Raw genomic sequence first — 11,505 nt, forward strand, 5'->3', positions numbered from 1 at the left:
TCCAGCATTATTATTATTATTGTTATTATTATTAAATTACGTGTTTCCAGTAGACTGAAAGTTCCAGGAGGGCAGGGACTTTGTTCACGTTGTGTCTCTTTGACACATTATTGAATGAATTAATTAATAAAAATAAATATTGTTATCCTTGATAAATATTCTTGAATGAATGGATGAATAAAAATAAGTGAAGGAGTCAATCCTCAAAAGTTCCTACCTATTTTGTGCCCATTCAGAATAGCTGGCCTTCCTTCCTTCCTCTCTCCCTCCCTTCCTCCTTCCCTCCCCCTTTCCTTCCTTCCTCTTTTCCTTTCTCTCTTTTCCTCCCACCCCCTCTTTCCCGCTCTTCATGAGATGTACCCGAGTTTAGTGGGGATCAGCTGTGAGACAGGCTGTAAGAAATCAGTTACTATTAATAAAAAGTCCTACATTTCCTAATTACATATATCCTTACGCTGTGAAATACCTGGAAGGGCACGTGGGCAGAGGCTGTGGCCGTGAGGAACCCAGTGTTACTCACAGCCGACCTTGAACATGTGTGAAGATGGAGGAAGGGGCAAAATCCGTCTTCAGCCCTGGCAAAATCAGTCTCGGGTTGGCACTTGGCACCTTGACCTCTCGCATTCCTTCCTTCTTTACCCTTTGCCCTGCCCTCCCTCCCTCCAGTATCTTCCTTCTTGTGCATCCCAAGGAGATCCGAGTCTCGGAGCCTCTCCCTGTCTCCATTCTGGAAGGACCGCAGGCTTTACTAAGGAACATCCAGACCAGCCCTTCCCACACTTCAGTATGCACACTCATCACCCAGAGAGTCCTAGGAAGACACAGCTTCTGATTCGGTGGATCTGGGAGGGGCCTGAGAGGCTGGATTTCTAACAAGCTCTGAGGGTCATGCTGACCCTGCTGGCCCAGGGACCACACATTGAGTAGCAGAAATATAGAAGTAGGACAAGCCTTTCCTGTGCTAATATGGACGGCCTCTTACAGCAAAACGTTGGTGTGTAATTCTCCTGAAAGCCCATTCCACCAGGATGGGAGATGGAATGAAAGGAGTGGATAGAGTTCCTCATCTTGTCCTGTGCTTACTTAAAAGTATAAAATCAAAGGCAACAGATTCCAAGTTATCCCTCTGGCACAGCCGTTCCCATGCCCTTGCACTCCACTGCCTTCTATGGAGAGGGTGGGCTGCAGGGAGAGCTGGTGTGCTGGGCCCATCCAAGACAGGGACAGGCCAAGTGCATCACGGTCCGAGAGGTCTGGGTCAGAACACTTGGCCAAGTTGACAAGAGGCTAAGCTTGGGTTTCCATATCTATAAACTGGGGACAACAATACGTCTTGCCTAGGGTTGTTGTTGTCATAAATACAAATAATATTTGTAATGTATTAAGTAATTACTATGCATGAGACAAATCATTATGCATGATGCATTGTTTGTTCTAAGCGTGAATTAACTCATTTTATTCTGTCAACAATCTATGAGGGAGGTAAAATTATAATTATTCTTTCTGTTTTAAAAGAAACAAAGCTCAGAGAGATGCAGTCAGTATCCCAAGGTCACACAGTTAGGGAGTGACGGAACTGGGATTTGAACCAAGGGAGTCTGACCCTGGTGCTTCGCGACTATCTGTGGATGTTCAGTGAATGAATGAGTGAATGAATGATCCTCAGCGCCACTGTGAGATCCAGAGAAATTGCTCTCTCTCTCTCTCATGTATATTAGTTATTTAAAAACAAGCAAAAAAAGCTTTTTGAAGAGCTAACATATTCACTAAGTTCACAAGGAACAAAGGGATATAAACTGAAAAATATCCCTCGGGGCCTTGACCTCCAGCTGCCCAGGTCCTTTCCTTAAATTAAGGCAGCCACTCTTAACCAGCTTCTTGTACAAACAAATGTATGCTCTCCTTTTAATGCAGATGGTAGCACGCCAGATGGAATGTTCTGTCTGGATATTTTTCACCCATGGAGAATGTCCATATTACCAGAAGACTTTCTGAAACTCCATCCCCCTCTCCCAAGCCTTAATGTCTTCATCTGTGCCTTCGCCGAGGGCGGCTATGAACATTAAATAGAATGCATGGAAAGTGCTTACCATGGGGCCTATCAAATAAGAAGCACTCCACTCCATTTACCTGACTGTATTTTATTTAAGTGGGGTAAAGGAAGTGAGAGTTGAAATGGCCTCCACTCTGGACAGGCCTCTGAGGCCAATCCCAGCTCCTGAAGGTGGCGAGACTTCCTGTTGGAGTTTGTGGACAGATAATGAGCCATTCACCCCCAAAAACAGGACGGGAAGAAGGAAGGAGCAAACAAAAAGGTGGACGAAGAAAACTTCAAAGTCACTCTGAAAAATAGAAACGAGGCCCTCCCCACCCCGACCCCAAACAGGCCGACTCTCCCCCTCGAAGGCCTCGCCAGCACTCAGGTGGACACCATCTGGCTTCAGACACTTTCCCTCCCCACGCCAGCATCAGGTCAAGCAAAGTGGGGCGGGAGGAGAGAAATAAATGGGGTTAGTTCACACAGAGCCTCCAGATTCCATGCTGCAGTGATGAATAATGTACAAGGCCCAGAAAACACAGCTCTGTTGAGTCTGGGCCTCTTATTCATCCAGAGGTGTGAGCAAAGGAGAGCAGGGCGCTTGTCCTGCTAAATTTGTGAGCTACGATTCCAGGGGCCTAGCAGGAGCCCCAGGTGACTGGAACAGTCTGTTAGCAGAGCCAGTGGCCTGCCTGGCCGCCGTGGGCCTCCCCATGACAATCTGGGCAGGAGGGGTTTGTCTCTTAGTATCATGAATTCATTTCTTTCCTCCTGGCCATCAAATCCCATTAAAAAAAAGAAAAAAAAAAAAAAACCCAACATAACATTTAAATAATGGTAAGTTTCTTTTAATCTATAGGTATTTTTATTACTGTTTAAAAGATTTTTTCAAATTACCCCTGGAAACTCCCACTATCTAATAATTATCAGAAAAAAGGAGAGAGGAAAAGGAAAGGGAGGGTGGAGGAAAAAAAAGCCCACAAGAGGCAGGGAAGCTCTGCTTTGTCAGGGAGAAGAAAATAAAGAGAAATCAGCCCAGCTTCAAAGGGCGCATTTCCATAATTGCCCTGTAACTTTGGCAAAATAAATCTGAGCGGCTGAGAAGAGCACAGTCTCTCAGATGAGTGCACTCCAAAGGCCCCGAGGGCTGTGGGCCCACTTGTTAGCCTCCTAGAGCAGTGAGAGAATGCGGGACAAAAGCTGTAAAATCACAGCCTTCCCGTCCTAGACGGTCAGCCCCAGAGTAAGACCTTACCCTGCCTCTGTCTCCCTCTGGCTCCCTGACATGGGACACACACGCGCGGGCACGTGCACACACACACACGCACACGCACACGCACACACACACTCCCGGGTAAAATAAGCAAGTAAATAAATAGATGCGTTTATATGCACGGAAGGGCTGGCAGCAGTTAAGAGGTGGCGATAATTCTGAGGCAAAACCACAGGAGTCAAGCTTTCATCTGTGACAATATTCCCGTAACCTGTCCCTGATATAAATATCCAGGGAGAAAGGTCCCAACTTTCCAGACACACAATCCTCCTTGGGGCTGACTCTGCCCCTCTTGCCTGAGACCGTCTCACCTTCACTGGCTCCCGGGCACCAGGCTGAGTTGAAAACCCGCTCTTTTTATTTCCCAGGCTGGCAGAGTTTCCTGTTTGCACTCCCTCACACCCACTTCCCCATTCCAGGGCCAAAAGTTTTTAAAGAACAAAAACGCCCCACTTAGTGCCCTGCTTTAATGTTTCTGTCCACGAAGCTGTGGTTTCTGGGAGAAAATATCTTCCGTGATTGCCCCAGACTCCTCTCCCCTCCCTCACCTCCATGTTTCTCAAGCTTGGCACTGCTGACATCTTGGACTGGATAATTCTTTGCTGCACGCGGCTGGTCTGTGCCTTGTTGGACCTTTAGCAGGCATCCCTGGTCTCCATCCATGAGATGCTAGTAGCCCCCCTAACCCAGGCATGACAACTGAAAGTGTCTCCAGACATTGCCATCTGTCCTGGAAGCGGGAGGAACACCTGACTGAGGACCTCTCTTAGAAGCTCTTCCAGGTCTCTTGCCCTGAGTACTCATCCCTTTCACCCTCAGGAAGAGACGCCTTGTGGGGTTTTCCATCCAGACCATCAGGAGAGCCTTCGGAGGGGCTGGAGCTTCTGTTCGAAGGGAAGCAGCAGCTGCATCAAAGCTAGGTTGGTCACACATTAGATGGACACTTTCAATACGGTCGAGTTGGCTGCCTGGATCAGATGACAGTGGCCAATTACGATCCAGAGGTGGTTACTAGAAAGGTTATGGGGCCTCCTTATCCCAATAATTATCTTTGGACCCACACTTCCTACATTCATGCCTAATCCTAGACAATGTTGGCTTTGTAAGAAAGTTTGAATAAATTTGTCTCATCCAATCTCCTCCAAGTGGCAGACGGTGAAAGCGGGGCCTTGAGAAAGGATGAAGCTTGCCCCCATTCAAGTTGGAGGTGGCTCTAACCACAGATGCAATTTTTACACACCCGCAATTGCCTATTTTCATTTGATGGAGGTAGAAGGTACATACAACCAGGAATTAGAGGATGCAGAGGACATTTCTAGAAGGATATAAATAATTTGGCCCAAAGCGAGTTCCTGACAGAAGCTCCCAACAAACTAGTGAAGACGTCAGACATCCAGCTCCTACCCAAGTAGTCAATCCCTCTCTCCAACCTTCCAGAACTCAGGCCTAAGACAGCGGACGCTTTGGCCCTGCCTGCCTGCCAGGTGCCCAGAGAACAGCAGCCCAGGAGCCCTCCCTCTCCCTACTCCTCCCCTGGGGCAGTGGCTGGAGCCTCCCTCCTTCCCCCCAAAGCCTCTGCTGCCCTAGCCCTCCGGCCCTTCCATGCTGCCTTCTGCCTGGACCCCGCTTCCTCCTCGCTGTATTCCACCAAAAACACATTCAATTGGAAACCATGCACATCCTGGTCCCAGAGGTGGGCCATCACTTAGGGAGATAATTTTATTCTCCTCTGGCTCCATGGCCCAGCAAAGCACCCCCCACTCCTCCACCTCCATGCAGATAATGAGGGAAGCAGTGACATATACTCCCTCCTCTGACCTAATTGATTATCCCCACACACCTCCGAGTGCTTTGCATAACTGGCCCCGACAGGAGGAACCCCTTCCAGGCAGGGTGACTGACATATTTTATTTCTAACTGAAGCTTAATCAGGACCAAGAATGAGATGCCCATATATTCTCTCTCTCTGGCTTTCTGTTTTTCTCTCCCTCTCTTCCTTAGCTTCCTCTTTCCTTTTTAAATTTTAGGGCCAGAGAATAAAGTACAGAGACAGTTCCTAGGATCCCTGAAAGGAGGGCATAAGGGGGGGACTCAGGGAGGAGGCCCCGGGAAGAGGCTGAGGAATCCGTGCCTTGGTGAAATGAAAGTGGTGCAAAGAAGTGGTCTCCTCTTCCCCTTTTTAGCTGAAAAGCCTATGAGGTTCCTTTTCATTTTGATCACATTATGTTATGGGGGTCAACTCGGGGCCATTTGAAGGGGCCATGTGTTCTATGGGATAGAGAAGATACACACATACAGGGGGTCTCTCCCAGGTGTACCTCAACTCTCCTCTGGCATCACACATCCTGCCCTTTCAGTGGGGCACGATTGGTCTCCTCCAAGGACCAATATCCCCAGAATAGGATGGACTGAAATGCTGACCAAACCTGACAGGTGATCAGACCTCTCCAAGCTGGGCCTGGCCTCTTCACACCCATCTCCCTCTGAACAGACTGACGCACGCTGTCTTGCTGGACGGTCCGTGTGGGAAGGCTGCCTGACTTCTTCTCTCACCTGCTCTCCCTGCTGCACTCCTCCCTGGAGAGTGTCCTTTCTCCCTGAGTTCAGCTGGGTCCTCAGATGTCTGAATGTAGACACCTGGCTTTTATGGCTGATGGGAGCGGGTAGGGCAGAATACTACCGGGAGTTTGAGGAGTGGGGCTTGAGATTTTTCGAATATAAAGATAAGGCTAGGGCTATTACTCCTCCTACCACATGCCAGCACTGGACATGCTTTGTCTCTCATCCTCACGACCACCCTGCCAGGTAGGTGTCATTATTCCCATTTTACAGATGAGGAAATGGGGGGCAGAGAAGCTCACTGTCTGCCCAGAGTTTCCCAGGATGCAGAGAAGGGAACTCGGCCTGTGCTCTGATGAAGCTTGTGCGGCACTCACTGAAGGGCTAGTGGGCTGTTGCCCATGTAAAGATACTGATGTTAACCCCGAGGCCTCTGTCCGGCCTCTGAGGTTCAAGGCCCAGGCAGTTGAAACGGACGCCACGTCTGGGGCGCTGTGCCCAGGGTCAGAGCTGACCCACAAGTCTGTGCCTGCCACCTGGGAAGGAGCCTGAACCGAAACCTTGGACGTCTCTGGCCTCTGGGGAAGGGACTGGAAGAGCGAGTCCCATCCTTGCAACGTCTTTGCTGGGTGTGCGCTCCTGTTTCACCAGCCCCCGGTGGGCCGCACCGGCTGCAGACAGACCCTCCTTCCCAACCCGCCCCTGGGGCGCCATCACGCCGACGGCCCCAGCCTCCGTGGGGTTCACCCGGGGCCGGCGCTGGCGGCTGTGCCCGCATGGATGGGTCCTTGCCGGACTCCCTCTGCTCCCGCCGAACCTCCAAGATGTACAACATGACGCGGCGCCTTGTTCCGTGACTTCGGGTGTGCAAGCGCTCCCCAAACTTCCCGGGGACCCGCGAGATTGTGACATGTCCCACTGTGCGGGGCAAAAAGCAGGCGTCTGGCCGCCCTATAAATTTACTAACTCAGCATGGGGAAGGAGATGCAAAAACGATACCCCCAAGGCGCCACTCTTCCAGCATCCCTACAACTTCTTTCAGTCAAAGTTGGGCAAGGCTAGCTGACTGCAAGAGAAAAAAGAGGGCGCGGAGGGGACGCGACGCCCGGCCTGGCTGGAGAGGCCGCCGAGGCAGGCGCCGAGCGGCCCTTTTGTCCTGCAGAGGGAGCTCCAGCCCCAAATTTCCCGGCTCCCTCCCCCGGCCCGACCACCCCCCTGTCCGGCTTGGAGCCGGAATCCCGGCTGGGCCGGTGCAACTGCCCGAACCCCCCGCGCCGGGACCTCAGAAAGCTGCTCTTTCAGGGCACTTCGGGAAAACCCACTGGGATGCCAAGACGCACATGCCGCCCGGAGCCCCAACTGGCAATGTGGACTGGGCAAAGTCACCAAGGGGAAAGGATGTGCACCCCTGGATTCCCCGCTCCTGCATATACCCCCCCAACTCACTGCCACCCCACATCCCTGCATCTATATAAGGAGCCTGGGGGTCAATGTGGTTGGAAGGGGGCCCTAAGCGGAGCTTGCACAGCCCCTTATGTAAGACTGAGAAAGCCTCAATTGTGCCTATCGAAGAATGGGGGAGGGAGGCATCCGGATCTTTCTCTGAGTCTTTCTGCTGCATCATCAGAGAAGGCCCCAAGGCCCCGCGGTTGCTCCAGGGGACCGGGGAGTTGGGCCCAGTTTCCCAGCTCGTTGTAGGGAATCTTGCCCCCTTTCCCACCTGTCTCCTCTGCCCTTTCTCTCGGGCGCCCCAGGTACTTCTCCAACCTTCTCTTCTCCAGCGGCGCCCCCAGCCCGGCCACTTCAGCCTCTCCTCCGCCGTCCTCCGACCACAGGGCCCTGACTCGCCTTGCCTTGCCTTCTCTTCCTCTGATTCGGGCGACTCTTCAAACATGGGGGGATGAGGGTGTAAAACAAAACAAAACGAAAAGCACCAAACGGATCCCTCCGGGGGCAGACAGGCGGATTATAGTCAAAGTGGCAACAGCTCATTTATTTAGCCAAAAATAGATACTTTCTTGTACAATTTGGTTCACACATATGTACATTTTTCTGTATATACAAAAAAAGTCAAACACGCTTATTCTCACTGAAACTCCACCCCCCCCAAAATCAACCGAACAAACAAACCTCACAAACTCAGCTAATGTGGGGTACAGAAGCCACCGGGGGAGGACTCAGGGGGGATTTGTTTTATTTCTTTTTCTTTTTTTGTTTCGTTTTCTTTTTAGGTATTCATACACGGACATGCTTACAAGTCGTAACTATACAGAGCGATTTTTTTTTTTTTACAATTATTACAACGATTAAAAAAAAATTTTTTTTTTTAAAAGAACTAGGATGAGGAGAGAGCCGATAAAACCAGAGCGGCGTCCAGGTGGTTCTGGGGCCTGCAAGAGAGAGGCAGTGGTAGCAAAGGAAGTGAGTTAGGGGCACCGACGCTGCCTAGCATTGGGAGACCCAACCCGGGGCTGAGGCCGGGGGAAGGGAAACGTCTCAATGTGCAATGAGGTCCAGCTGTAAGATGCTGGTTTTCCGGTTTAACTATAAGGTTGCGCGGGAGGCGTCAAGACCCGAGGTGCGCGGCTGGAAGGTGGTGGGCTTCACGGAGCCACCGCCCGCTCTGAGGTACCCTGGGCCCCGCCCGGGTGCCTGCACTGGGACTCTCGAGCCACCTCTGGGCCCGTGGCGACGACGGAGAAGTGTGTTTCGTCCCCTTTTAGAAGTTCGTCCTAGCTGCGTTCCCACGGGGGCAAAGCCCGAGTTTCCTCCGCATTCTTTCCTGCCCCCGACTGCCAGTCCCAACACCCCACCCCAGCTCGGGGTCTCTTACCGCCTGGGCACGGGCTGGAAAGCTGTCTTGAGTAACTTTTTCTCCACTTCCAAGGCACTACAACGATCTACGGGAAGCGGGAGAAAAAGGAAGGCCTTTAGATCGCGCCATTCTAGCGCCCAGGGCCGCGGGAGGCGGGCGCGGAGTGGTAAGCGCCCTGCGTCCCCCGGGACCTGCCCGGGCGCGACCCCCAAACTCGCCCCCTCCCTCCGCATCCTGGGCTCCGCAGTCACCTGTTCCGCCCTCGGGCTCCGCCGGCCGAGCGAAGGCGGCGGCGGCGGCGACGGCCGGGTGGCCCGCGGCTCCGGGAAGTCCCAGCAGGTGTGGAGGGGCCGAGCCCAGCAGGGAGAGCGGGTGCGGATGCGGGCGTGGGCCGGGCGGCGGGCCTGGGAACGGCCGGTTGGTCCAAGCGGAGAACTTGCCCAGCGGCGCCGAGACGAGTCTCTGAGCCGCGGCGGCGGCGGCCGGAGAGAGCTGCAGGGCTGGGGGCGCGACGGCTGCCCCGGGCGGAGAACCCCCCGCGCCCGGAGGCGAGCGGCGCGGGTTGTCCGGGCTTGTGGCCGTCTCGGCCAGGGACCAGATCTTGGGTTTTTGCAGGGCCGAGGCGGGCGCTGGTGCGGGAGCGCAGGGGTCCAGGCCCGCTGAGGGCGAGGGCGGGGATGGCGGAGTCGCGGCCATTGGCGGTGGCACTGGGGCCAGACTCAGGACAGGCAGTGGACGCTCCTCCAAGCCCTCGGAACTGTCGTCGGAGTCGCTATTCTTGGAGTCTGAGATGGGTTCCAGGCCGAGGTCGCCGTCCCTGTGCGCCGCGCCAGTCAGGGCCAGCTCGGGCCCCGCGGCCGCGCCGTCTAAGTTCTCCAAATCGATCTCCTCGTCCTCATCGTCGTCAGCCAGGCCCTCGCCCCCGGTGTCCTCCTCCTCCCCCCCGAGCTCCTCCTCCTCCAGCTCCAGTTCGCGTTTGCTGTCTTCTTCATCCTCTTCCTCGTCTTCCTCCTCTCGCTCGCTCCCGTAAGCGTTGCCCTCCTCGTCCGTGCGGCTGCGGGGCGCCCAAGTCATCTTGTTCTCTTTCTTGAGGCGCCGGCGCGCGTTGGCGAACCAGGTGGACACCTGAGTGAGAGTCATCTTGGTGATGATGGCCAGCATGATCTTCTCGCCCTTGGTGGGGTAGGGGTTCTTGCGGTGCTCGTTGAGCCAGGCCTTGAGCGTGCTCGTGCTCTCCCGGGTGGCGTTCTTGGGACGGGACGGGTCCCCGAACTGGTACTGGCCGTACGGGTAGAAGGCGGGGTGCGGGTGAGGAAACGCGGTGGCCGCGGCCGGATGCTGCACCCCCGGGCTGTCCTTCAGCTCATACTGCGTGCCCTGTACGCACATGGAGAAGGAAGGGACACGCGCGGAGGGAGCGTGGATGAGCCCTGGCCACCGCCGCCTCCACCCTCCCGGCCCAGGCCCCTCTAGTCTACTCCCGCGCGCACACCTCGTCCGGCGCCCCAGCCCCAACCTCCCCGCTGCAGCTCCCCGGCCACTTACCAGCTGCGGGAAGATGGGCAGCTCGGCCGCGTAGGGCAGGAAGGCGCCGTAGCCTTGGGCGGCTGCGGCTGCCGCTGCCGCCGCGGCATAGGGCGCCCCGTACACGGACGAGAGTACGTTGGACAGGGACCCCGAGGCAGCCAGCTCTGAGGCTCCGACTCCCGGGCCGCCCCGGGCCCCAGCACTGCCACCGCCGGCGGCGGCCCCCGGGCGCTCGGGTGGGTAGAGCGGGCGGATGTACTGATATCCGAGCTGGGGGAAGGACATGGTGGCCCGCGGGGCACGGACGGAGAGGGGGCCCGGCCCCTGGGGCCGCCCAGCTCAGCGCCGCCCGCGGGCTGCGGCGCGCATCGGGGGCTGGGCCGGGCTGGGGCCGCGCTGCCTCCCGCGCTGCGCTGCGCTCGGCGTTTGCCTATTGATCTGCTCCGCGGCGGCGGCGGCGGCGGAGGCGAGGAGCCAGGTCAGGTCCGAACAGATTGGCGGAGATTCCCGGGGCTCCGGGCTCTGATTGACATTTCTACGGGCCCGCAAGCCCCTCCTCTCTGCGCCGCGCTCCCTCCTCTCGGCAGCCGGAGCTGCCTCTGCCCGCGCCTCACTCCTCACTGCCCTCCTCTCCCCGAGCTGTGTCGCGCCTCGCTTCCCTCGTCCTCCTCTAGTTTTCACTCCCCCTCCTCGCCCTTCCTCTCCCCTCCCCTTTCTGCGCTCCTCTCCCCCCCCCCCACCCCCCAGGATCGCTTCCGCTCCTTCGGGCTCTTTCACTTTCCTGGACGCTATGAAACTCTCGTCTTTCTCTTCTCTTTCTCTCTCTCACTATTCCTTTCTCTCCCCTCTCTGTTCCCTTCACTCTTCTTTTTAAAACCTATTTCTCTCTACTCACACTACACTCCCCGCACCCCCATCCCCGGTCTCTGCGCCCCGTGCTAAGGCGGTTTAAAGTTGTGGACACTTCGGGTGTCGTGCGGGGGGTGCGTGTCCGTATCTGTGTCTGTGTGTCCGTCCCCGCCCTCACCCCCCTCCCTCGCCCTTCCCCAAATCTCGGGTCTGACGTCGCGCCCTCTTATTCGACTTTTCCTTGCGTCTCCTTCGCGAGTCACCAATCGCCGGGGCTCCCTGCAGGCGAGGCCGCCCACCCCCGCGGATACTGCGCGCAGGGCGGGGCGGGGCGGGGCGGGACGGGGGCGGGAGCCCGGGCTCTGCTAGTCCCTTCCCGCCCCCTCTGGCCTGCGGCTGGAGGAGGGGGGGGGGGGGCGAGAGGCGCGGGGACCGGGGTTAGTA

General features: G+C 55.8%; 1 protein-coding gene across 1 annotated transcript; it reads right to left on the reverse strand.

Annotated features, from left to right (window-relative positions):
- Window positions 1-7,836: 7,836 nt before the first annotated feature.
- Window positions 7,837-10,865, reverse strand: IRX3 (iroquois homeobox 3). The gene is made up of 4 exons (XM_082438938.1): window positions 10,231-10,865; window positions 8,937-10,062; window positions 8,704-8,770; window positions 7,837-8,260 (listed from the first exon to the last, which is right to left on the reverse strand). The coding sequence occupies exons 1-4, from the start codon at window positions 10,495-10,497 to the stop codon at window positions 8,206-8,208; spliced, it is 1,515 nt and encodes a 504-aa protein (XP_082295064.1). The 5' UTR covers window positions 10,498-10,865; the 3' UTR covers window positions 7,837-8,205.
- Between the last annotated feature and the right edge of the window lie 640 nt (window positions 10,866-11,505).

This window comes from Balaenoptera physalus (genome assembly GCF_965194825.1).
Source record: "Balaenoptera physalus genome assembly, chromosome: 19".
Lineage (NCBI taxonomy): Eukaryota > Metazoa > Chordata > Mammalia > Artiodactyla > Balaenopteridae > Balaenoptera > Balaenoptera physalus.

Excerpts from the sequence above, each read along its gene's own strand:
- IRX3 (XM_082438938.1), bottom strand. The coding sequence starts at position 10,497 with ATGTCCTTCCCCCAGCTCGGATATCAGTACATCCGCCCGCTCTACCCA. Across the intron at positions 8,771-8,936 it reads GGAGCCCGAGGGCGGAACAG|ATCGTTGTAGTGCCTTGGAA; the intron begins GTGACTGCGGAG and ends CGCTTCCCGTAG. Across the intron at positions 8,261-8,703 it reads TTCCAGCCCGTGCCCAGGCG|GCCCCAGAACCACCTGGACG; the intron begins GTAAGAGACCCC and ends TCTCTCTTGCAG.